General features: G+C 36.9%; 1 protein-coding gene across 1 annotated transcript in view; it reads left to right on the top strand.

Moving 5' to 3' along the window:
- SUCLG2 (succinate-CoA ligase GDP-forming subunit beta) overlaps nucleotides 1-27,933 on the top strand; it is a 283,370-nt gene that overhangs the window by 148,574 nt on the left and 106,863 nt on the right. The window contains exons 5-9 of the mRNA XM_040246535.1: nucleotides 952-1,104; nucleotides 2,686-2,775; nucleotides 10,125-10,221; nucleotides 21,747-21,908; nucleotides 24,018-24,160. Coding sequence (XP_040102469.1) covers nucleotides 952-1,104; nucleotides 2,686-2,775; nucleotides 10,125-10,221; nucleotides 21,747-21,908; nucleotides 24,018-24,160 — 645 coding nt within the window. The remainder of the gene's footprint in view (nucleotides 1-951; nucleotides 1,105-2,685; nucleotides 2,776-10,124; nucleotides 10,222-21,746; nucleotides 21,909-24,017; nucleotides 24,161-27,933) is intronic.

Genomic DNA, 27,933 nt, shown 5'->3' with positions numbered 1-27,933 from the left:
AGTGAAGAGAGAAGACCTTGTATAATCTAGTTATAGTATTAAGATAATAAACAAAAAGGAAGAAAAAGAGGCATTTAAGCATGTGTAATATTTATCCATGTGCAAGATGATTCCATGTTGGTAATTCTTACCGATGCATAGGGAAAAGGTAAAAATTAGTAGTGGATTTTCCTGGTAGGGCTGCTTCGTGCCTTTGTTAAGGTTGTGCAGAGCAAAAAGGACCTGGCTGGAGCATGCGTGGAGAAGGAAATCCATCTGTCCAGTTTGCCTCCTGCCCAGTCATTGCCCTGGAATGTGACTACATCCTCATAGAGAAAGGGGTGTTTTTTTTTTCTGATCATCACAAAGGTTCTGCTTGGGGCCCAAGGGGTACGTATGTGCAGGAGGGGACTGCTTTCACTGTCCCCTCTATATACTTTTAGTATTGTCAGCATTTATTTTCAAACAAGCAAATATTATGTTTGTAATTTAAGAGAAAGTATAAATTGAAATAAAAATACAGTGATCCAAGAGACAGAAGTATCCAAACATAGGAAGCATCAGACACACCATAAAAAGAATCCTTCTTTGGCAAGCAAACTTGGTTTCCCACCAGTGCAATCTGAGAAGAATCAGTGTAGTAATATATATGTACTGCTAATGCCTCAAATTAAAATAACATCTGCTTCCCTAGAGTTTTTCTCAAGTGTCAGGGTTTCTGAAGAAGAAAAGGAAGATTAAAGTGGGAAGGTTCCTTGGGGCAAACTGAATACCTGTCACTTGAAAAGTTAACAGGATCAATTAAGGAGGTGAAAATGGGCACTGTGCACCATGAGAGCAGAACTCTCAAATCTCCCTGGGTTTAAAGAGCCTGAAAATGAAGCTGTTTGATTTGTGTAGCAAGTTTGTATAGATTTCCAAGTGGAAATCAGCTCGATGCTGACTTAATTGACTTTCCCGCTGATGTGGTAGGTGATGGTTGCTGAAGCCCTGGACATTTCCAGGGAAACCTACTTGGCCATTCTGATGGACCGGTCCTGCAATGGCCCCGTGCTGGTGGGCAGCCCTCAGGGAGGCGTTGACATTGAAGAGGTGGCAGCTTCGAATCCAGAACTTATTTTTAAGGTATGTTTAGATTCCTGACTATGTTCTGTTCATTGATTGTTTCTGTACACACTGTTAAAGACTGAATGTGAGCCTGATTTCTGAGCCTGGTGTACTGTTTCTGGGATTTAAGGCATGAAGATATTGAGTCCTTTTTCATACTGGACATCCAGTAAGAAAAGGTTGGGTAGATCAAAATATGTGCTTTTCAAGATCTTTTCTGTGCCCTTCTTCTCCCTTCATTCTTTCCTCCTTCTAGCCTTTTCTTCCTCTCTAGTTTCTTTCCATCCAACTTGCCACAAGAATTAACCAATGGCAGAGGAATGTGAAATTTCCATTTCCTCTTGGTTAATTCTACCTTGTTTATAAATATGACCCAGAAATTGTCTCCTAGAAGTCAGATGTGAACTAGAAACTTCCTCGATGTCTTTCAGTACTGGTAATAAAGTGACTTAGCACAGTGCAGAGTAGAATCTTTCTAAGGCCCAGATTGTTTGTTTCAGTCCTTTAAAATCTTGTGTGTATAGTTTGTTGTTGTTGTTGGGGTTGTCCTTTTTTTTTTTTTTTTTAAGATGTTAAGATTAGTTTCTAGTCAAAGAGACCTGGGGTCAAATCCTAACTAGCCAATAAGTTTCTCAGTTTTTTGAATCAGTAAATGAAAATGGGGATATTCCCTCCCTATAGAATTGTGAAGATTAAATTAGATAATACATGCAAAGTGCTTCTCAGTCTACCTCAGCTATAAGAAGAAAATCCTAGGTCTTTAGAACTATAACCCTAGCTTTTAATTCCGAGTTCTTAGTGTCAAAAAAATCACACAAAAAATTTCTAGTAAAAACCTTTATTATTTCTTTTAGAAAGTGATTTTTTTTTCCTTCTAAAAAGCGAAAATTTTATTTCTTGGAACTCTTCATTTATAAGGTACTAATACTTTGAAGATTGGTTTTAAAATATTTTCACCAATGTTGCATATTTAAGTTAACTACTTTGGAAGTTCAGTTGAGACTTTACTTGCTGGCTTACCAATAATACCTACTTTTTTTTTTGAAACTAACATTTTTGAAACAAGTCATTACATTTGTTAAGAGAATACATGAAATAATATATCTAAACAACACTCATTATCTTGGAGGGAATAGCCCTTTGTAGAGCTTGGGTATTATTAATAATGGTCATCATCAACAGAGTATTCAAATCATAAGGTAATATTTAACCTATATAAGACAAACTCTGAACTTAACAGCAGTATTAGGCAGGAAAAACTTAGTTTGGAAGCCTTCCAAACACATGACATAAAAATTAACTGACTAAATATTCGTCACTGCCATCTGTATAGTAATTAAAAGTGAAAACTGGCATCCGATCATCTTGTCAGCATGCCACCCTGAAGAATTATATAGTTTTGAAAAGGCTGTTTTGTAGATGGTGTGCTAATTAAAATATACCCCATAGGCAGCTGTGGTGGCCCAACTCAGAGATCTCTGGAAAGGTGCCACACTTTTAATTACTCATTTACACATAAATACTAAGCATTTTCTTTTGAGGTTGTAAATCTTTTCATTTGATTGTCTGAATTTTGTTGATCTGATTCATTTTTACTAGGAGCAAATTGACATTATTGAAGGGATAAAGGACAGCCAAGCTCAGCGAATGGCGGAAAATCTAGGCTTCCTCGGGCCTTTGAAAAACCAGGTACTTGAGCAATTGGAGGCTGGTTTGTCTAACATGTTTCAGAAAATGTTTGGGAAGTTTGCCTAATTGTGTCTAATGTTTGTGATTATCAGGATTTAAGGCAATTTATTGTTTTCTCTTTTTTTCCTGCAGTTGTTTATGGTGAAAAAATACTTCCCTGGTGTTCCAAAGAGAATGTTTATGACACATGTGTGTATATATGTATATATATATATATATATATAGGTGTGCACATGTGTAATAAGAGTGTGTTGCCTACAGACACATACAGCTTGTTATGTATGTTAGTTTCTTTGTTAGTTATGTATGTTAGTTTTTTCTATAGCAGCGCATCTCCAGTACATCACTGGTTACACATTCTAACCAGTATAACACTGGTTATACTGGTTAGAATCACAGGTTGTAGAGTTAGGCAAACTGAGTTTGAATCCTGCACTGCTACCCAATACATGTGTGATTCAGACCATGTGAACATCACTTTCATAGTCTGTAAAATGGGGGTGATGAAATCCTAACTGAGAGTGTTATTATGAGGACTGAGTAACCTGATGTGTGAAAATACATATTCAGTACTCCAGAAAGGTCACTTCTTATTATTAATAATAATATTCATTATCTAATTAGTTGCTGTTCTTTTATAGCTAATGGGCATTTGAGAGGAATACTAATTACACAGAGGTGATACTTGACTGAAAACAGCTTGAATTATGCCAATTTAGTAATTATGTCCCTTGGTTTCAAAGATAGGAAAATTGTTCTCTGAGCTATTAAGGGAGAGAGTCTGTCTTGAGCATCACAGTCCTGCACTGCCCTTGGTCCTGCCCATGGAACCTGATTTTATGTCTATGCAGGCATGCTTCCTTGTCTCATAATTAAATCAGAAAAACTTACTGGCTGTTGTTTTCCTCCTCTGTCACTAAGATAAGCCACCTTAATAACCCTTCATTGTGTGTCTGTGTGTGTGTGTTGTCCTAGGGCTCTGGGATTCTTGTAGTTTCCTTTAATTTAGTTGGGCAGCATTCCTCCAGTAAAACAGTCAATTGCACACTCTTTATTTTATGTCTTTACCTTTTTTTTTTGATTAAGTCTAACTTTAAAAGCTTAAGGGTAACATGAAGGCAAGTTATGGAAAGGTAAAGGACAATAAGACCTTAAAATATATTTGTTTAAATTAAGAGACGACGGCACTTACCTTGAAGATTGGAGGAAAAGCTCCAGTGGAAAGCAGAGGGTTCAACACAGTAGTAGGAAATAGGATCATCTGGGACTAAGTTTCAGGAGGAGATAGAGCCAGGATTCAGTGGACAGTTAGAGGAATTAGCCATCATTTCGAGACTGGTGAAGAATGCCAGGTTAGTGACCTGCTGAAAGAGAGATACTGGAGGATTCATGGGTAAGGGCTGCAGTGGTTGGTGTCACTTCTTGAGAATAAGGCCCTGAAGTATATTAGCTACCGACTATATTAACTGATCATTTGACATTTATTAAGTAACTTCTTGTGTATTGGTGGTGGTCACAGAGAGCTATAGTCACTGTGTTCTAACCGTACCATCCTACACTCAGCTCCAGAATATGCCCTGTAACTTTGTTTATATCCTCTATACCTTGCACATCTATATTTCTCTTGGACATTTGCAGTCTCATTTGCTGGATCTTCATCTGCATCACGGCAGGGACTTGGTTGGTCTTGTTCACTACTGTGTTGCCAACAAAGCGTTTGGCAAATATATTAGATGTCCAAGAAATATCTATCATATGCATGAATAAGTGAAATAACACATCTGAGGTGTCTAATTGGAAGAAATTCCTGGGGAGTCAGGAATGAGTAGTTGTAAGTGGCAAGAGAATAAATTTGGAGTGGATAAAATCTACTCACCATGTGGTTTGAAAGCTCAAGAGATAAATATACATGAAAGTTCTAGAGAAGGCAGTAACAGCATTATGCACATCACAAGTTCCCCCCAACCCCAAACATAATGTAAGTTATTTATATAGCTCTTAAATGACTAAATCATGTTTCCTGAGTACCTTAAATACGCCAGGTTTTAAGTGAGTTATCTATGGAAGGAAGATGAACCTGCAAATTCTTAGGGATTGGTAGCAGCTATATTGTCATTATATTTTTGATTTTATGTATCTAGGAAGGTAAAGAAGTCTTTTAATTCATGTGTTTTGTATTATCATTGCCAATTATATGAAAGACTTTAAATCTTCATTTCCTCAGCAGGTTGAACCAAGCTCATTTGCTGAACCCTGTTGAACTGAGATGCTAAGAGCAGAATTGTTCCCCAGGGGCTTACAGGACAGTGGTCCGCCTGCTGACAGTGAACACAGGAAGAGGGGGTGTGAAGGAGTGAAAACAGCGGGGCGGGGCGGGGGCGGATAGGAGAGACGGTGATCTCAGCTGCAGTTGTGTCAGAATTTGTTCATCTGGGGACATCCATTTTTATCTGAGCAGCAGAACATGAAATGCATGGCACAGGAGCACAGGGTAAATGGGTGCTGTAGATTCGGGAGTCTCTGTTTTATAGTGCTTCCTCCATACATGAGCGGGCAGTGTGCATTGAGCACAGGGGGTGCCTGAGAGGAGAAAACATTTATTTAAATGATCAACCATTGGTGATCTTTTGATAAATAAGTGGTATCTTAAAGCCCCCTCGATTCAATGTGACTTTGAAAGTTACTTAATTTTCAGCTAGGATGTGGTTTGGTCCTTTGGAAGTGCCTTAGTCATGGATGAACAATATATAAAATGATTCTCTTGTAAAATTAATATCTTTCCTATGACTCATGCCTGATGTCTCTAAAATATGATGTATTAATATTAGATTTAACCAAAAATAAACATCACCTTGCATAAAAACCTACAAAATACATGTTCCTGGTGAAAATATATTTCAGCAAGAATTGGCTGAAAAGACTAAAGCCATGAGAAAACTGAATATGACTAAAATCCACAAATTCCTCAAGGATGTCTTAATTATCATCTATACTATTCATTTCTGAAAACGTAGGCTCCATGAGTTGTCAGCATGTGCCTCCAGTATTTAATCAGCTAATCAGTATCTGATCAGCCAAGTTAATACCAGCTCACTAACCCTTCTAGGTATGGTTTATATCTCTGGTTAGCTTTAAGAACCATATTTGAATAGTGCAAGTATTAGTTCCTGGGATGCAATAGAAGTTTTTTCCAATTTTATTTTAACTTGTTAAAACATTTTTGAAGACATTGGTAAATTTGTCAGAGTTTCATGTGCACGGCTCCAAGGATGTTTGATTATCAGCTTAATTTTTTAATTGCTTAGCATATAACCTTGAAATAACCTTAATTGTGGCAAAAAAATAAATATTTGAACAGCATGGTTCCTGAGGAAATAAGTGGCAGTAAAAAACTGGTTCACAGCACATTAACTAGCAGAATGTTTCCTTTGACTGGTGTTTAATCTGTTTTTTAAATTTGAACACATTTAGAAAGTAGAAGAGCAAACCTCAGCTTGCCATAGGCCCTGCCATTTCCTGCTATTACACCTGGGCAGACTGACTCGTTTTGCCTGGATGGCCTTTATAGTCATTTGGTGTATAGCCTCTGGAATAAGGCACGTTCTGTCTGCAAGCCAGGCTGGTTCTTCCTTGTGGATATTACAACACAGATTTTATAACGTTTACCCCTTGCAGATCTTACAGCACAGATATAGTCTTACTTCAAAAAATGTTTATAGTCTCCTTTGCACAATAATAAACAGTTGTAATAATGGATGCCCCCCAAGTGCTGTGTTAATGTATAACTATAGTGGCAGTAGCATGAGAAAATTCAGGCTTCATGCTAAGCGACGTTAATATAGGCTTTAGAAGTTTTGAAGCTACGGAGGTGTTCATAGACAAGTAAATGGATAAATGGAATATAGTATATACATACAATGGAAGATTGTTTGGCCTTGAAAAAGAGGGAGGTCCTGACACATGCTGCATTGTAGTTGAGTCTTGAGAACATTGTGCTAAGTGAAGTTGTGTGTGTGTGCGCGCTTAGTCAGTCAGTCATGTCTGTTTGTGACCCTGTGGACCATAGCCCGCTCCTCTGACCATGGAATTCTCCAGGCAAGAATACTGGAGTGGGTAACCACTCCCTTCTCCAGGGATCTTCCCGACCCAGGGATCAAACTCATGTCTCCTATACTGGCAGGCGAGTTCTTTACCACTGGGCCACCAGGGAAGACCTGAAATTTATTTTATGTGTACTTAAAACCAAAAACTTTTTGAAGTAGCTAGGATAAGATCTTATACTTGTATGCACTCAGAATTTATTTCTATTATGAAGTCTCTCCATATTATTACATTAATGATTATTTCTACCGTTGTTATTGTATTGACTGTGTACAGAGGCTGTGTAGGTATAGTGATGCTATGGTGTCCAGAATAGACATCATGCTTTTGTCATGCAGCTCACATTGCACATTTGTTTGATAACCTGGGAAATCTCTAAAAATGTAAAAAAGTTTCAACAGTGAGTCACTTACCTGCTTTACACTGTAATTCAAATAAAATCCACTTGGATTGTACCCCTCCCCCCCAAAAAAAGTAAACATTAAATAAAGGAAATCTTAAGTTTTTGAAAAAATAATGATAGAGGTTGGGACCAACCTTTCCCAAGTCTGGCACAAAGCCAGAAGCTATAAAAGAAAAGAATGACATTATTATTAATATTACTAGATTTCCATGTGGCAGAAGTAACAAAACATGGGCAAAAAACAAATGTTAAAGGACAAAAAATATTGCTATTTCTATGACATAAGGAGCTAAAATCCTTCATGTAAAAATGCCTCCTATACATTAATATGAGAAACACCAAAAATATGTGGATTTTTGCAGAGTTCACAGCATGAGAAATACAGATGTCTCACTCTCATAGAATACTCAGGTCTCTTCATAATTAGAGTGATTCAAATTAAAACCATAAATGAGATTCCCAAATAGCTGATGGTTGTGAGTTAAAAAAAATAAAAATCTCTATAATGCTGGTTTGTGGGAGGGGACATTAGTGAAAGCTTCAATTTAAGATAAGAACAAGAACAATTTAAGATAATCTTTTATTATGTAAAATGCCCACCCCTTGTTCCCCACTTCAGAGAATATATCCTATAGATATTTAATCACTGTAGGATATACAGAGATATATAGATATATAGATAGATAGATATAGATACACACACAGATAAGGCAGCATTTGAAGTAATGTCAAGCTGCTGGAAACCAAATGGCCATTATTTAGGAGACAGGTTAAATGAACTCTGATACATCCATACAATAGGGTATTATGTGGTCATTTACAAGATTGTTCTCTTTGTTTTGCTGCTGAAGGCTCTCTAAAATCTATCAGTAAAGAAACAAAGTGTAGAACCAAGTTTGTTTTTTAAAAAGATGAATGGAAAATGTGTACACTTGCATTAGTATAGCTGTATCCCTTAATGAACCAATAAAGTGGCTGCTACAGAAGGACATATAGGGGACTCTGTTGCTGGGGAGTCTGGTGAAGATTCTGAGGGAGAACCTTGTGTACCTTGGGGATTATGTATTATGTACATGTACTATCTAGCCACAAAAAATTAATATTATAAATATTCAGTGTAACTCATTATATATATTTGGTTATATCCACTGGCTTTCAAATTAGGATTTAAGGAAGTTTGCACATGTACATCAAACAAAATAGGGTAAAATGAATTACTTACATCTCCAAGAGTTCTTTAGTTAATACCAGAACAGAGAAATCACTCCTAGTGGTTACCACGTGCACGTGTGCTAAGTTGCTTCAGTTGTGTCCGACTGTTTGTGACGCTATGGACTGTAGCCCCAGCATGCTCCTCTGTCCAAGGAATTCTCCAGGCGAGCATTCTGGAGTGGGTAGCCATGCCCTCCTCTAGGGGATCTTCCCAACCTAGGGACTGAACCCTCGTCTCTATGTCTTTTGCATTGGCAGGCCGATTCTTTACCACTAGTGCCACCTGGGAAACCCCAGTATTGACCACAGTGGGACTTTATTCTAGGTTATATAACAGTTAAGTAGGCGCTGTGAGAACTGAGAAGTTTCAGAGTGAACAGAGAGGCAACACAGAGAGCTAAATAGCAACAGAAAGTGGTTGCCACCTATGTGCTCAAGGAGCAAAGTGAGGTGGTAATGTCACTGGACTTTGAGATACAGAAGTTGGGACCCTGATGGGAATTAAAGTGAGAGGATGCAGAAAGAGAGGAGTAAAAATATCCTCTCTTTTTCCTTCTTCCCAGCTCCTGTCTCCCACTGCTGCTTCCCACTGGCTGAACTGAAGCCAGCTGGCCCAGGAGCCTTGAAAACCCAGGGTACAAGTGTCAGCTCCCCTGATAAATAGAGTAGAAATGGGGAAAAACTGGAAAGGAATCTGAGGGCAAATAATGCAGGATGGGAACCATGAAAAAAAATGTGGAAATGGGGAAAGCATGGCTGGGAAATAAGTTGGAGCTAAGAATAAGACTAAACCCCAACATTCAGCCTTAATTGCACATTACAGAGTCTCACTTTGCTGTGTTAATGGTGAACAGGCTGTGTTTACTGCAGGTGTGAGCTTTCCTGGGTGCTGTCACACCTCATTTGTGATTCTCCCCCTAGCCCCAGATCACATAGTGCCAGCCTGCTGTGACATGAGCAATTAATAAATGTTGGTTGAAAAGAATGAATGAGCCAGTGAATTTCAAGCAGAGTGAGAAAAATGAAGTTAGGGTACAATACCAGGGAAACTGTTGAATATTCTGGTTCTTTGTGGCTTATGCCTTCATGACAAACTGTTTTCAGTTTGAATTGTGCTATTCAGTAAGTATACTGTTTAGGTCTTCCATCTTCTTGTTTTGCAACCATTTCTAATAGATAACTCAGTAATTGTTGTTTCACAGATTATAGGTTTGGATTGATGAATATAATAGCAGTTTATTCCAGCATAATAAGGAAAAACTTATCATTAAAAACTCTCGAAATCATGTTTACCTTTTACTTAATGGAGTTTGTTTGTATTAGTAATTGTAGCTCATATTGCAGTGTAGCTCAGCTAATAGGAACATGATAATTTTCAAAAAGATTCATAACATTTTTTGGCCATACTGAAAATATTTTGTTTCTTGATGATGGTCTTTTCTACTGTCTGGAGGAAAGTTGAACAATTCCTTCTAATGAATAGCAAGAGAAATTAAAATAGTTATGCTTCTCTTTTTTCCTTTCAGAAAATCTAACTGAAAATAGACAGCTTGTTATTTCTTAAGATTTCATTAATGTAGCAAAATAATTTTTTCTACTTTTATGAAATTTCATTCCACTTGATCACATTTAGGCTGCAGATCAAATTAAGAAGCTGTACAATCTCTTCCTGAAAATTGATGCAACTCAGGTGGAAGTGAATCCCTTTGGTGAAACTCCAGAAGGACAAGGTAAGAGAAAAGAGAGAGAGAGAAAATGAATGAATTTAATTATTTATACAAACTATAAACTATACAAAAGACTATAGAGCAGCCTTGCATTAATTTCTTTCAGTAATTTAATTCCTGCCATCGTTTCAAATGTTCCCATGATGCAATTGAACATATTAGCACTTGAATTTGTATCCAAATGCCAAGCCTCATGGGAAGTTACTTTTTATTTTATTTAGAAACATCCATCTACCACCATCCCCTGGTTTTCAGGTCCCTCCTTGTTGCTATGATGGTAAAGATTTAAGTGTGAACAGGAGCCACAGTGCTTGGGTGTGGTGAATACACCTACTTTTATGGAACTGGAACTTTTTAGTTTTATTTTTTAGTTTCTCTGAATCTGCATATAATTTCACATTGTGTCTTCTACTGAAGTTATGTCATCATGGTAAAATCCCTAATGCCCCATCATCGATCTCTTTCACCCCTTGGTTAGCAGCTTTTGCTTCAGGTGGGAGAAGGAGACTTTTTTGTGGGGAAGGTTTTATCTTTTCACTGGGTACTTGTAGTGAATCAGTAACTTTCTTACATCTCAGCACCTACCACAAATGCACTGTCTTGCATATAGCAAGTATTCAGTAAGGTCTTATTAATCTGAGAGCAAAAGCTTAAAGATCTGCATGTTTAGGGTAGGAGGTAGACTATCAAGGAAATAGGATAGTGTTACCAAAATGTACTGGTAAATTCCAGGAACCTTGCCTTTTAAAATTTTATCTCAACGCCATTTCTTACTTCTGCTTAGCATATTGTGGGCTGCCAGTAAATAAGGATTTACCACTGGACTGATAAATACCCATTATGTGCAAATAGAAATACATTGTAGACCAGTGTGGATGATACAATGCTTTCTCTCTAGTATATTTCAGAGACTATATAGTCAGAGTCAGAAAATCTAAAATATCATGTCCCTGAAACCTAGAGAGGCCTGGGATTGCCATGTTCCAGCCACGTACATGGCCTAAGCCTCAGGGATTTTTTTGTTTTTGTTTATAAATCCAAAACACTGAGTAAAAACATGATAACCTATCTTGTAGGGCAGTTTTCCAAGTAAGGTGACTGATGATTGTATAATAAACATAAGCATCCAGTTTCAGACACAAAATAGGCTAGTCCCACCCATTCATAAAATATAGTTGTTCTTCTCAAGTAGTATAAAAGTAGTCCAGGAAAGGTATAGATTTTATATTTTTATATATTTATTTTTGTTTTGTTTGTATATTTTTGAAGGTTTCAAATTAGGACAGGCAAAGAGCTCATGTTTAAGAAGCCATTGAAATTAATGTTTCATAGCTTACACAAGTGACCTCTAGATAAAATGTTGTGGCTGGTGGTTTATAAGCAAACTACCTGTATAATTAAATATTTTTAAAATTGCTTTTGACTGTAAAATAATCAGTATTTTCTAGAGAGAGGGGAAGAAAATTGTTTCTTGATCTCATACATCCAGTGCTGTGATAAATGTACGTGTCTTCTTTTTTATCATTTAACATAAACCTGCAGAGTTAGGAGTTGTTATCCCATTTTATAGAATACTGAAAGATGAATTTGTTTTCCCCAAGGGCAGCTAGATACTAGAGTTGGGATTCAAACCCTTGTCTTTCATAGTCTGGTATGCATGTTGATTCTGATATGCCAAACTAACTTATGATGATCTGCTTTCTTTTCTTTTCTGTTTTTTCCTTCTTAAGCTATTAATTTACTTTAATCAGAGTGATCTAGAAATAGTCTCCAGTTTGAAAGTATCAGTTAAAATTCATGCTGTATTGAGTGGCTAATAATTAAATCCAAGAAAGGATATTCACTCTTAAGTTCTTAAAGGTCATACATATATTGCTTTTTAAGCTAATATGCATAGGCAACCTGGTTATTTCATAGTAACAAAAAATGGGAATTGAGCCACAGAATGGGATAAAAATGGTATTTTCATTTAACCCTTTGGGAAGCTGTCAGTCACAAAATGGTTTACAGCAGGGAAGAGGGATATGAGAACCTTTTCCTAGAGAATGTTTGTAAAACCTCATGAAATCTGAAGTTTTCTTTTTAATTATTAAGATAAAATATAATTATTGAGCTTCTTTGAAGGAATCCCCATAAAATACACTCCATGTATACAGTTCATTAAAACATAAGTCTTATATGATATTTTTAACAGGAAAGTTTAGCTATTAATTTGTTCATTGTACCATAAAGGTTCAGCTATTGAATTATAATCACAGTTAAATGAATGTGTTGGTTTATAACTCTAATGAGCAGTAGTCAAATTAAACTCAATTAGGAAACATTGATTACTGACCAAATGTACAAATTAACTTCATCATTGTTACAGTTCCCTAAAACTTTCCTTTATTTAGGAGCTATAAAAGCAGTCATATATATTTTAGCAATATTGACAATATTTATAATCAGCATATTTAAAGTTTTTCCTTTTAGATCAATAATAGGAAAATATATAGCAACCACTAATGCTGAAGAAGCTGAATGGTTCTGTGAAGACCTACAAGATCTCTTAGAACTAACAAAAAAAGATGTCCTTTTCATCCTATGGGACTGGAATGTAAAAGTAGGAAGTCAAGATAACTGTGGAGTAACAGGCAGGTTTGGTCTTGGAGTACAAAATGAAGCAGGTCAAAAGCTAACAGTTTTGCCAAGAGAAGACACTGGTCATAGCAAACACCCTCTTCCAGCAAACAAGAGATGACTCTACACATGGACATCATCAGATGGTCAATACCAAAATCAGATTGATTATATTCTTTGTAGCCAAAGTTGAAGAGGCTCTATACGGTCAGCAAAAACATGACGGGGAGCTGACTGTGGCTTAGATTATGAACTTCTGATTGCAAAATTCAGACTTAAATTGAAGAAAGTAGAATCTTCCCTGGTGGCTCAGATGGTAAAGCGTCTGCCTGCAATGTGGGAGACCTGGGTTCGATCCCTGGGTTGGGGAGATCTCCTGGAGAAGAAAATGGCAATCCACTCCAGTACTCTTGCCTGGAAAATCCCACAGATAGAGGAGCCTGGTAGGCTACAGTCCGTGGGGTTACAAAGAGTCGGACATGACTGACTTCACTAGGGAGAACCACTAGGCCATTCAGGTGTGACCTAAATCAAATCTGTTATGATTATACAGTGGGAGTGAGAAATAGATTCAGAGGATTAGATCTGATAGACAGAGTGCTTGAAGAACTATGGACGGAGGTTCATAACATTGTACAGGAGGTAGTGACCAAAACCATCCCCAAGAAAAAGAAATGCAAAAAGGCAAAATGGTTGCTTGAGGAGGAATTACAAATAGATGAGAAAAGAAGAGAAGCAAAAGGCAAAAAGGAAAGGAAAGATATACTCATCTCAATGTGGAGTTCCAAAGAATAGCAAGGAGAGATAAGAAACACTTGCTAAGTAAACAATGTAAAGAAATAAGGAAAACAGTAGAAAGAGAAAGACGAGATCTCTTCAGGGTTTCCCAGGTTGCTCAGTGGTAAAGAATCCGGCTGCAATGCAGAAGACACAGAAAACACAATGGCTTCGATACCTGGATTGGGAAGATTCCCTGGAGGAGGGTAATGGCAACCCATTCCAGTATTCTTACCTTGGAGAATCCCATGGACAGAAGAGCCTGGCAGGCAGCAGTCCATAGGGTCCCGCAGAGTCAGTCATGACTGAAGTGACTGAGCATAAGCATGAGAGACCTCTTCAAGAAAATTAGAGATGCCAGGGGAACATTTCATTCCAAAATGGGCACAATGAAGGACAGAAATGGTATAGACTTAAAAGAAGGCAGAAGATATTAAGAAGAGGTGTCAGGAATACACAGAAGAACTGTACAGAAAAGATCTTCACAACCCAGATAATCACGATGGTGTGATCACTCACCTAGAGCCAGACATCCTGGAATGTGAAGTCAAGTGGGCCTTAGGAAGCATCACTATGAACAAAGCTAGTGGAGGTGATGGAATTCCAGTGGAGCTGTTTCAAATCCTGAAAGATTATGCTGTGAAAGTGCTGCACTCAATATGTCACCAAATTTGGAAAACTCAGCAATGGCCACAAAACTGGAAAATATCAGTTTTGATTATAGTCCCAAAGAAGGACAATGCCAAAGAGTGTTCAAACTATTGCAGTTACACTCATTTATATGTTAGCAAGTTCATGCTCAAAATGCTTCACGTAAGGATTAAACATTACGCGAACTGAGAACTTCCAGGTGTACACGCTGGGTTTAGAAGAGGTAGAGGAACCAGAGATCAAATTGCCAACATCCACTGGGTCATAGAAAAAGCAAGAGAATTCCAGAAAAATACCCACCTCTGCTTCATTGACTGTGCTAAAGCCTTTGACTGTGTGGATCACAACAGACTGTGGAAAATTCCGTAAGAGATGGAAATACCAGACCACTACCTGCCTTCTGAGAAAACTGTATGCAGGTCAAGAAGCAATAGTTAAAAGCAGACATGGAACAATGGCCTGGCTCCAAATTGGGAAAGGAGTATGTCAAGGCAGTATATTGTCACTCTGCTTATTTAAGTACGCAGAGTACAGTATACGAAATGGTAGGCTGGATGAAGCACAAGCTGGAATCAAGATTGCCAGGAGAAATATCAATAACCTCAGCTATGCAGATGACACCACCCTTATGGCAGAAAGTGAAGAGGAACTAAATACCTTCTTGATGAAGGTGAAAGAGGAGAGTGAAAAAACTGGTTTAAAACTCAACATTCAAAAAGTTAAGATAATGGCATCCCTATTCCCATCCCTTTATGGCAACTAGATGGGGAAACAATAGAAACAGTGATGGACTTTATTTTCTTTGGCTCCAAAATCACTGCAGATGGTGACTGCAGCCATGAAATTAAAAGACAATTGTTCTTTGGAAGGAAAGCTATGACCAACCTAGATAGCATATTAAAAAGCAGAGACATTACTTTGCTGCAACAGGTCTGCCTAGTCAAAGCTATGGTTTTTCCAGTCGTCATGTATGATTGTGAGAGCTGGGCTGTTAAGAAGGCTGAGTGGCAAAGAACTGATGCCTTTGAACTGTGTTGGAGAAGACTCTTGAGAGTCCCTTGGGTTGCAGTGAGATAAAGCCAGTGAATCCTAAAGGAAATCAATTCTGAGTATCTGTTGGAAGGACTGATGGTGAAGCTGAAGCTCCAGTACTTGGCCACCTTATGTGAAGAGCTGATTCATTGGAAAAGACCCTGATACTGGGAAAGATAGAAGGCAGGAGGAGAAGGGGATGACAGAGGATGAGATGCTTGGATATCATCACCGACTCAATGGATGTGTTTGAGCAAGCTCCAGGAGATGGTGAAGAGCAGGGAAGCTTGACGTGCTGCAGTTCGTGGGGTCACAAAGAGTTGGACATGACTGAGCGACTCAACAACAAGCAAAATATATTACCTTTCCCATTAAAACTTTGTGTAACAGTTACTCTTTTAATTTAGAAGTTTAAGCAAGTTGGCATTATACTGAACTTTTTACTTAAAAAATTTTATTTTAAACTTATTTATTGTATAGTTCCTTTGTAAAAACTTTCTTCAGTCTTGTCTTACTTGTTGAATATTTTTAACAAATCCAGAAGACCGGTCCTGAGAATGGTACATAGTGGAATAAAAAGCATTGGCCTCGATAATATCTATACTGCTTAATCTCCCGTGGGGAATTTTTGGTAAGAATTACACCCAAAGAATGATTTTTTTTTCAGTGTGATTAATAGTCTGGTTCAAACATCTAAGTTGGTACTACTGACTGTAATGTAGTTTAGTGTCTGTTAGTTAGGATTATAATGGTTGTTAGTGACAGATACCTGCATCAGCCTGATTTTTGTTAAAAAGCCCCCTGAGGATGAGGATTCTCATTTCATTTGTGTTACAGAGAAGTTTAGGAGTGAACTGGCTAAAGGAATGAAGGGAATCAGGGATTCTCTGCTTCTCCATGGCTGCTTGCTTCTAACTCTGCATCTTTGTCAGCCAGCATCTCTGGAGCTGTCAGTGAAGATGGTTTCCAGTGCCCATCCTCCTGCTTCAGCAGCCTTTAACAGTCTTTTCAGATGATACTGATTGGCCCTACTTGGGTCCTGCTGGAATCACATGGTGTCAGAAAAAGGCAGCTTCTCTGTGGAAAAAGGACATTGAGTCAAAACATGCCTATGAAAATGACGTAACTTTTCTTGAACTGAAAACAAGCTATGAATTAAATAGAGAGAAATGGACTATTTTCCTTACTGTCTAATTGCAGTACCAGATTTTATTCATTAAATCTGTAGCCAGGTAAAAAACAGGGTTTTAAAACAATATTTCCCTATCTTCATTCATTCGCTTATTTTGTAAGACACGTTTGAGCTTATGTCCTGTTTCTTCTTGCCCCACTTTCAGTCAGATATGCTGCACAGACACTTTTCTTTGGTATCTTTAAAACAATGTTTCTCAGTGGCAAGGATGGGCATCGTGTTCCCCAGGGAATCTTTGGCAATGTCTAGACACTTTTTTTTTTTTAACTAAAATATAATTGACATATAACCTTATGTTAGTTTCAAGTATATACCATAATGATTTGATATATATCTGTGTCTGTATCTCTTTAGCCAAATGATCACCATAGTGGATCTAGTTAGCATCCGTTTTTACTTGTTACAACTTGGGATGTGTGATGTTACTTGCTTCTAGAGGATAGAGGCCAGGGATGCTACTAGACACAGTGCTGTCTTTGTCATCAGAAAATGATCTCACTCAGTATGTCAGTAGTCCTGAGATTAAGAATTCCTGCTCTAAGGCATTTTCATCAGTTGGAGACCAAAGTCATTCACTGTGCTAAATAAATTAAACCCAATTTAAAACCTAGACTCTCTGGCCAAGATTCCATGGGAATTAAGGCTGGGTGATCCAAAGTTAAATGGCATATCAAATTCCTTTCTTTCTTCAGATTAATTTCCCTAAATAACTACCCTGTTGCTCTGTGCCCATGTTGTTGGTGGGTGTTTCTCTGTATTTCTCTCTTTATACATAACTCTATTTTCGAGAACATTCTCAGTTCTTTACCTCCCTCTGAAGTTCCCTCCTGCCTAGTATCTATTTTTCTCCTTTCACAGCAACTAAAGAAAAGTTCTCAAAAAGTACACAATTCCTCAAACAGTAACATTTAACAGAAAGTGGGACTAATTGGGAAGTATCAGCGTTTTAAGGCCATCTTGGCAAAGTGCATTTCTGTAGCACGTTACGGTTATTTATCATAAATCAAATTCAGTACATTGCTGAAGACAAGTTATTTTTCAAACTAATTATGCCAGTCTTATTTCCTGTTGTGTTTATGTTTCCTTTATGTGTGGATCTTCCCCTCTGAAATATATTTTTCTTTTGTTTAATTCTGTGGCACATTATTCTGTTAAAACTCTAGGGTCAGAGGCCAGTAACTGCCAGTCACGTTATTCATTGAGGTTGTTGAATTAGCAGCTCACAGGATCTCACACCATTAAACAAAACGACAAAAACACCCTATGAATATAAGTACCACAGCTTTCTTTGATATTCGTTCAGAAGGAAAATTCATTTGTATAATCTATCAAGCATGTAACCATGTGCTTTTGATGGTGAAAATTGTTTTATAAATATTAATAGGTGTGTTTTTTCACCCACTTTGTACATAGAATGGCCTTTGTTCAAGTTGAATTTTCTATAGAATTGAAGTGTCATTAATGTGACATTGAAAATTTTAATGTCTGAACCAAGCTCAGCACCTCCAAAAATATATTTTACCATAGTGTATTGTTTTATTAAATGAAAAAGCCAAGGTCTGAGCAAGGAAGTTTATTTTATTGTGCTCTTATTGACATAAACAATCCATTTTTAATCCACTAGTTCTGAAAGTGTTCTTGGAGGAGGTCTTACAGGGGGAAATTAGCATATAAGTGTCAATCAGTGTTCAGGGATTGATCTGTTCCTTTTGTGCAAGCTGCAGGTTTTGGTTCAGTTTGTTTGTTACACTTTTTTGTTTTCACATTACTGTGATGCACTTTTCTAAGTTTCTTTTTCACTAATACATATATGATACCTGTGTCTATTTTTCCAGCTGTTCAAGTAGGATATGGATGTGATGCAAACTGGAGCTTTGCTGGGAATGGCAACCTGTTTCTGTAAAGTGGCAGTTAGTAAATATTAGGGGGTTTGGAGGCATTATAGTCTCTATTGCAGCCACTCATCTCTACTGTTGTTTTGGGATAGCAACCAGAGAGGTATATAAATGAATTGTTATGACTGAATAACAGTAAAACTGTGGTTACAAAAACAGGCAGTGAGCTGGCCTAAGGCCTATACTCTACCCCCACCTGACTTAGAGTCTCACTTAGGACTTTTTTATACCCACCCTATAACCACCCTGACCTTATGCAAATGTGTGGTGTGATTCAAGCATCACCAAGTCATCTCTTTCAACATCACCCTTTAAGAAAAATGTCCTTCTCTGTCAGTTCCAAAGCCTGGAATGCCAACCATTAAAATCTTTCCTGTAGGAAAAGGTAATCTGTACATGTGTAAACTTCAGTAGGCATTAGTTTAGATTTACTCTGAACAGAAGTCTAGGATTATAAGGGAGAGGAACAAGTACAGGTCATTATTGGTGATAGGAAGAGAAGAGAATCCTGTATCCTGGGCCCTAAGGACCTGTTTCTGAAGCCCCAAGAAAGCACTCTGCATGTAGAAGATGGCAGTGGTAATAATAAACATCACTCGTAAGTGCCAGCTGTTAGTGAGGCTAAGCGCTTACATGCATCCTGCCCTTCCAGCAGTGCAAGGCAGGAGAAAATGCTCTGGTCCCAATTGACTGATAAGACCACTGGACTTAAGAGAGACACTGGCTCCCTGGTTAGGCAGTACGGTGGCTGTAATTCTTCCCCAGGTGTTTTTAATACCAGAATCTACATTAAGTGGTCAAGTTCAAGGGAAAACTTTCAAATGAGGTAACATTATAAACAGAGATTGTGCTGGAAAGCACTTGGTATGTTTGGGACCGTTTTAAAAATACTTAGCAGATTTAACAAATATGTGTCTAACAGACTCCATCCATGTACCTCAAAGGCCTTATTTCCCCTCTGCCACCACCCTCCCCAGAAAGAATTTAGGTATTAATGATGGCAGCTCAATTTTGGTTATCTTTCTTTACTCTTAATTTGTTTTATTTGCTTCCTGTTTGTGTAGTGTTTTTAATTTCTAAAAGCACTTGGATATATATACATTTGACCTAATTATGTTGTTTACTTTTCTCTACAGAGAGAGAATGTTTGGCAAGGGTCCATACACCTTTTTCTTACCTACAGATAACCCTGTCATCCTGCTGTCACTATCTTTAAGTTCTTGGTTAACTCTAAAGTTCTCTCAAGGTGGTCCCCAAACAGTTAACTCATTTCTGTACTAGGCATACATGCCATACTACAAGAAAAAGAGACTTTTGAAAATCTGACTTTGCACACATTTAGCTGAGACTGCTTTCTGAGCTTTGCATACATACCTATTAATTATACTCTCTCTCAAGTAGCTTATAGTCTTTGCAAGGAGCAAAGATCAGCCTGGACCTATTTTGGTATACTGGTTTATTGATTTTGACCAAGAATACTTTTATTTGAAACTCTTCACTTAGGAAGTCAATTTCATAGCATTTGCCCATTCATTCTGAACATGTTGGTTCCAAGTAATCTTGACAGTGAGTAATGGAGGAGCTAAAATTGTTAATAAATTAATTAAAGTATGTTTATAAACCCAGTGGAAAGCCAACAGTGGCATTGCTTTCCTACTGATTGTTATACAAGTCATCAGTTGCTGAAACAATGCTACTGTAGCAAGCAGAGAACATTGGCCAATTCCTTTGCTAACTAGAATCCAGTCATTCAGATTTCTGGAAAGTAATTACTCATTTGCTCTGTATATTCATAGTATGTGGGTAAAGTGGTTGGACATTTTGTGGGAAGACAAAGGACTCAGGCAGACATTAAATTCCATATAAAATTGTCCCTTGTCAGTCATTGCTACTTTAAGTATTTGTGGTTTGGACTTTTATTTATGCTGAGAATTCTTCAATGTTAATATGGCAGTTTTGCACAGATTTGTACCAAAATCCTCACTTATTGTGGTAAAGATACTTAAAAAAAAAAAAAAAACAACCCTTTCTCTGGGGTCTTTAACTCCAGGATGCTACAAGGTAACAATACTTTCTTTTCATAAGAAGCAGGTGGTATTAACAAACCATGGTCATTACTTTCCAGTGAAATGCACGTAGGTGATTGTTTTGCTGAAAAGACTAGGTGCCTATGGCAGTGCTGGTAGAGAATGAATAATATCTAAATTCATGGTCATAGATCCCTGCCTGTCGATATCCCAAGTGAAGTAGAAATTATTATGGAGTATCATCCTAGACAATAATTTCTGCTCTAAAGGATGTAATAAAAGAGATCAGATCCAAGACACCAGAATACCACCTCTCCCCCCCGCAGTAGCTCCCTGATTGCACATGTGGAAGTTCTACAAGTCAAGGAAAACTATCTGTGGTCCATTCCTGTCACTGAGTGAGTTTCACTGTGTCCGGGGCTCCTCTCCAGTAGGAGAGTTAGAGATTTCTGCTGGCACCAGCGGGTGGAGACTGTGCTGCTAATAATGCCTGGCAGCCTTCCATTGTAACAGTCCAGTCTTGGCCGCTTAATGTTTTGTAGCTTGAATCACAAGAATATAAGATGGTCCTGCTCACATCAAGATGATGGTGTACTTTTAGCAGACCCCAGAGTAAGTATATCAGCAGTCTGGGGATTGTCTTTTTCTACTTTTTAAATAAGAAAACTGAGGTCCAGCAAGAAAGTAGGTTATTTTTATCAAGTTTACAGAGTTAGTTAAGGATCAAATCAGTTAAAAAATCTAATGATTCTGACTTGGCATTCTTTCCACTAAATCTTCTAGACATATTAGTGAGGATAGTGACTAAATAAAAACTTCATTTTGCAACATCAGAAGAAGGCTATAGGAGGACAGCAATATTAAGCATTATTGTCTAGTCTCTCTTTGCATTGACAGGAAAGGTTAACTACTAAAAACAGGAACTGTAATAAAAATTGTAAATCAAAGCTATATTTAGCTATGCCAATGTATAGCTTTTAAAGAGTGATGGCAACTTATATTGTCATTTCATAGAAACCAGCAGATAAAAATTATTATGCTTTTTATTAGAACGTAAGTCCCTTGAAAACAGGGATCGTGTCATATTTGTCTTTGTAGCCTTAAAGTTTAAAGATAAAGCCTTAACAGCATCTTCTGTCTGAAGCTTGAGAAAAAATGACAGTATTCGATTTTATTTCTCTTGCACTTTTCAGCCTGGAGAACTTACTGGATTGGCCAAAAAGTTCATTTGAGCCTTTCTGTTACATCTGACAGAAAAACTTGAACTTTTTGGCCAACCCAATAATTTATAGATCCTTAGGAGATATTTAGGTATGTTTGTGTTTTCTTTATTAGTTGTCTGTTTTGATGCCAAGATAAACTTTGATGACAACGCAGAATTCCGACAAAAGGATATATTTGCTATGGATGACAAATCAGAGAATGAGCCCATTGAAAATGAAGCTGCCAGATATGATCTAAAATACATAGGACTGGATGGGAACATTGCCTGTTTTGGTAAGAAAGCATTATATCAATATAATAATTTGTGAATTTTTGCAGAGTTTAGAGACCCCTGGTTTCTAAAATGTTATTTCCTAATCGCAAGTGAACATATGAAATTTTTGTAGCCAAAAGCTCTTAAAAAAAAAAACAACACAAAATTTCTTTCAAAAGTTCATTTTGGCCTGTGGTCACTGGTTTAAGGTAGGGTTTCTCACTTCTTGCCCTATGGACATTTTGGGTGGGATAATTCTTTGCTGTCAGGCTCTTTTCTTTGCTGCATTGTCACCAGTTGTGACAATCCAAAATGTCTCCAGGCATTACCTTCTGGTAAGCACAGTAACCCCAGTTCAGGACCAGTATTTAAAGCATCTCAGTTAAATTTGACTAGTAAAAGTCAGAACCTTTGCCGAAATTTGTGTTTAAAATACATTGCTTTCTTAGAGGAAGTTGAAGAGAATGCATGCTTTAATCATTATACTAAAGTTTGAGGTTCTGTGAAAACCAAATGATCAAATGTTTACTCCATTATGTCAGCTTATTAATAAGACAATTGATTTTATCATAGTCATCTAAATTTGTGATACTGGCTTATTAACAGAGATAAGAATGAGTCTAAAGAGGCAATACAATTTCTGTTATTGTCCACAGCATATAATACTGAGATTTATATGCTTCTGTGTTTCTGGTGGAATCAATTCATTGCACTTGAAACAGAGGTCTCAATCTTAATGGAATTAAAATAAAAAAGATTTGTAGCTCATTAAACCAACAGTATCATTATATTCAGAACTGAACAGACCTCATCTAGTAGTTTGCTGTTCATACAGTAGAAAATGACATCCAATTACAAGTGATACCAAAAGCTCTTTCTTTATATTGGAGCAAAATCTCTCATGTACTAGATCACTCACATCATTCTTATCTTGATAGCTAATATGCTCTCAATATTTGTCAGCATTTAGAAAGGGGAAAGATTTAATGGTGTGTTTAGAGCAAATTAAACGCATATTCTTTGTAGCCTCTGTAGAAGTATGCATGATTTGGTCAAGGTGGCAGTCTCAAAAGGTAGGATTAATACATTTCACATTGTTTTAAGATCATATATAAATTATTTTTATATTAGTTGTCCCAGGCTTAGTTAGTCACAGTTCACAGGCATTATCTGAGAAATACAAAGTCAGAAAATGTGAAAGGTACTTTACCTGAAGAGTTTCTATAATAGTCAGGAGACTTGTGTGTGTATGTGTGTGGAGGACTTTCTAACTAAGGAAAATAATTTCCTATAATTAGGCATAGGAAGCAAAAGAAGTGCAATTGATCAGTTAAACTTAGCTCTGGAAAATAAGAATTTTGATGTTAAAACTCCTTTTTTGTTTTTTTTTTTAAAGAAAGCTTCTAGGATGTTGGCGTATTTTAGTTTTAGTTTTAATGATCAGGTTGCTAGTGAACATTTCTTACGTTAATTTGAAACAGTAACAGTGGTTAGGAATATTGTTTTGATGCTGTCATTTGTTCATTTGTTTTCTTCGTTTCTCCAGAGAACACATAAACATGCATAGTTGCACTGATTGTAAAAAAAGTGTTTCAGTCCTATTGAAGTTGGAACCCTTATGGTTCAACCCCCGGAGGGAAGCCACATTCAAAGGAGCATATTCACAACAAGCAAAAATGGAAAAAAATCACATTCTTTTCTCAAATCTCTTAAAGAATGTTAAAAATGATGTAATTCATAGGCTCTAGCAACTTTTTATAGCCTTTTCCCTCTCTCCCAAATCTCTTAAACTTTATACTGTCTAGAACCTGAAACTCTTCCCTCTACTAGTAGTCCAAATTTATTGCTTACTGAATGAAGCTCTTCCCTTTGTCTTTCCCAGATTGATTTAACTTCTCAATAAATCCTTTCCCCATTCCTGGGTATTTTTTGTTTATTCTTCGTACATTTTCTGTTTCTGTATTTTTAAAGTCTATGAATTTATCTGGTTGAATAGAATGTCAAGTAGGCTGGAAACTGGCTTATTAATGTCGGGTTTCTCTTTTAGTAATATGGAGAAGGGCCAAAGTTTATGCACCCTTTGATGCTGCTGTATTTATCTTGTGTTGTGTACCATTTGCATTTCACAGTTAATGGTGCTGGACTTGCCATGGCTACTTGTGACATCATTTTCCTGAATGGGGGGAAGCCAGCCAACTTTTTGGATCTTGGTGGTGGTGTAAAGGAATCTCAAGTATATCAAGCATTCAAATTACTCACAGCTGATCCTAAGGTAACTTTTCTTTTTGTAGGAGAGGTTGCATGGTGTAATGATTTCTCATCATAATGATCTGCCTTGTTCTTGCTGCTGAGGATTAATAAGCCAGCACATGTGTAACACTTTCCAACCCCAGGTGCAAATACTGCCTTATATCACACTGGAATTCATGATGGCTTAAATCATCTGGGTAAAAGGCTTATAAGTACCCCTAGGATCTTACTTCAGGGCCTGTGCTTATAAAGTCCTGAGAGGCAAAAGGATATTTTTTTAACAGTGTCATGTAAATAAATATTGGTTGGCATGAAATATTTTTTGTGTATACTTAACAATGAAGTGATTAGTTCTATGCTTATGTGAATTAGAGAGGACTGAGTCTCAGATTCCTTCCTCAAAGGTGCTGAGGTATTATAAGATTAAGACAGAAGAAAATTACAGGGTTATAATATTATGTATTACTGAAAAATGATGACCTCACATCCTTCTATATGCTTTTTAATTTTCATCTCTAATGATTACATGTGTTACAGCTTATAACATATGCTCTAAGTACATATAATGTTATTCCATGGGCATCTTTTCTTCTTAACTAGAATGTAGCTGTCATGCTAGGTACATAGTAGGTACTTGGTAAATACTTAATCAGTTCAAAGACCAGTATGATTTACATCCATTGTAGCTATTCAGTTGTCTATGATAAGATATCATTATATCATTATATATCATTATATATAAAGACTAATAATATTTTTCGAATATGTATTCAGATGTTGTCTGAACTTAATATGGAAACTTCCCATTCATAAGTAGACTGGCATTTTGGGCCTCCTTTGTATACAATTTTGTCTTAGGTTAGTGGTATGCTTGTCTGTTTTCATTATGACTTAGTTGGTAACCTTACATTTTTGTTAAATCTTTTTCTTATAATTAACACACACACACAGAAAATGGTTAAACATTATCAGCAGCTTATCTTCATTTCTGCACTGCTGTTCAGAAATAGCAAAGTGAAGTCCAAAGTCACTCAGCCATGAATTGTCCACAGGTGATTTTTCTGTTAACAGAAGCACCTTGTTTTCATTGGTTAAATAGGGACATTATCAGAGGCTCCCTAATCATTTATGAATTCATTTATCCCTCTTTTCTACTCTTTCTAAGGGAAGAATCATTTTTATCTGAGAGATTTTCAAAGCAATTGAAATCTGTAAATACCATGTACATAAAACACAGCTCTTTCAACTGCTTGAACCACAAAATACCCAGAGGACAAGCAACTGTAATAAAATACTGCACATTTAGTGTTGATTGAAATTCAGTGCTGAGCATTAAAGAGAGCCAGGAAGGATTAGATCTACTAGGACAATCATATTGCATTTTCTTTGGAGTATCTTTTCTTAGTGGCTGATCCTGAATTTTAATTTTATTAAAGTACAGGAAGGGAATGAAAAATCACTTGGAAAGCTTTTTTGTTTTTTGTTTAAAACAATCTTCAAAAATGTTGACTCTTCCTATTTTCAAGTGCTGGGAGTATTTAAACTTTTTTGAGATTGGCTGTCATCTTGGGTAGATAAAGGTATGTGGGAGTTATTTTATTTTTCTCGTGCTATATCAGGAAAATGAATGCTTGGCTCATCTCACAGTACATTTTCCAAATCTTGAAATTTCAAAGTCAGTTAAAAAGCATAGAAATATAATGGGTATTTTCAATCCTGGCGTTGTTTCACAGATTTCAGGGAACAGAGGCTAAAAAATAGTATCGATGAATTGATTGGATCTTGCAAGGAAACTGGTTGTAATTCTGGCAGTAATTATTTCAAGTAGAACCCCATCCAGTTGCTCAGAACTAGAGATTCCCCAGAGCCCAAAGCTAATTATTTCAAAGGTATTGATTTTCTTGTTAGATATAAGGATGAGTCAGTTGAATACACTAAAACTAAAAATAACAGAAGGCCCATTGTTGTTAAACTTAAATCAAGTGATAGTAGCAACTGCTTGTTTGTTATATATACAAGCTAATTCTATTGATCAAGTAATAAACATGCTCATTCACAAAAAATATTATGCATTGACATATATTTCCACTCATAACGTCTGCCATGGAGCTGAGACTTACATTTATTTCACTTGACTATTAGTCCAAATGCTGATTTTCATTGGGACCTAACACAAGTACCTTTATAACTAATGTGTCCCTTATTTGTTTGTAGTATATGTAAAATGAAGTTCCTGTGCCAAACTGTTTAAAACAAGAATTTTTCCAAGATAGCGCATTTTCTAAACTGGATTCCCATGAAAAGTATCATTAAATATTTTATAATTCTCTTATTTTCCAGCTGGGCTTGAGATGAGAGAAAGGTAATAGAGTTTTTTTCTGCTGGTGGTAGGATAGATACAATCCTCATCATTTTAACTTATAAGATTCTAAACACAGGTGTTCTTAAAATCATAGGGAGTAAAATTGTTTTAGAAAGTAGAGGTAGGATTCTGTGCCAGTCTATAAAGAATTTGAGCACATTTAAAGAGAAATACTATCAAGAATGTTAGCATTTTGTTTTTATTTTCCTGAGTCGTGCTTTTGACTTTTGTTTTTAATTTTGAACTTAGAATTCCAAAGGTATAAAAAATGAGTAAAACATCATGTGGAGTATGTAGAACATGTTGCATAAATGAATTAAAGGAAAAGATGGTTGATATGAATCTCAACAGTAACCTCTGCTCTATGTCCAGTCAAGCCAGTCTATTGCCCTCTGGAGGCCTGATTTTGAAAAGCAGTAGCTTATGACTTGTGAAGTCTGTTTTCTTGATTTTACTGTGTTTCCTGGTTTAGGTCCAATGTAGAGTCCAATATTCAAAGCCTTTTAGGAAGGAAATGTGCTATATAAGCACCAAATACTTGAAGAGATTTTTAGTGGGGCTCAGGTGCCAGGCAGCCTGGGTTCTAATTCTGTCTTTAACATGTGTTAACTGTGGCACCTTGGGCATATCATGTAACTTTTATGTGTCTTGGTTTCCTATTTTATAAAATAGAGATAGTAATAGTACTTATTATCTCAGAGAGTTACTTCATTGTATGAATTGAGATACATATATTTCCCATTTAAAGGGCAATGGTTTCACGTGACAGTACTGTCTAAAAATTTTAATAAACTTTTATTGAAATAATAGCTTTCATAAAGAACACTGTACAAACTTACTATCTACATTGTAAATAGATAGTTCAATGAATTATGACAAAGTGAACACATTTGTGTATCCTCTGACCACATCAAGATATAGGACATTCCCAGTGTTATGGACTGAGTATGTTTTCTCATAATTTATATGTTGAAATCCTACCCCTCAGTGTGATGGTGTAAGGAGGTGAGGCCTTTGGGCTGTAATTAGATCATGAGAGTAGAACCTTCATGGGTGGGATTAGTGCCCTTATAAAAGAGATTCCCAGAGAGCCCACTCACCCCTTCCTTGGTGTAAGGACATTGCTGGAAGATGGCCACCTATGTACTAATTAGCAGCCACTGAATGTGCTGGTGACTTGATCTTGGACTTGCCAGCTTCCAGAATTGGGAGAAATGAATGCTTTTTAAACCCCCCAGTCTATGGTAGTTTGTCACAGCGGTTTGAATGCACTAGGACAGTCACCGTCCCAGCAGTGCTTTATACCTCCGCACTATCTCCCTCAACCCTGCTTTCTTCCCAAAGCTAATATTCTCCTAACTTCTACTATCAAAGATTTGTATTTCCTGATTTTGAGCATAATACAAATGGAATCATACACTGCATATACTTTT

The sequence above is a fragment of the Oryx dammah genome, unplaced genomic scaffold, assembly GCF_014754425.2.
Source record: "Oryx dammah isolate SB20612 unplaced genomic scaffold, SCBI_Odam_1.1 HiC_scaffold_9, whole genome shotgun sequence".
In the NCBI taxonomy this organism is placed as follows: domain Eukaryota; kingdom Metazoa; phylum Chordata; class Mammalia; order Artiodactyla; family Bovidae; genus Oryx; species Oryx dammah.
Note: the sequence above shows the minus strand (reverse complement) of the source record. Positions and strands in the feature narration are given on the sequence as shown.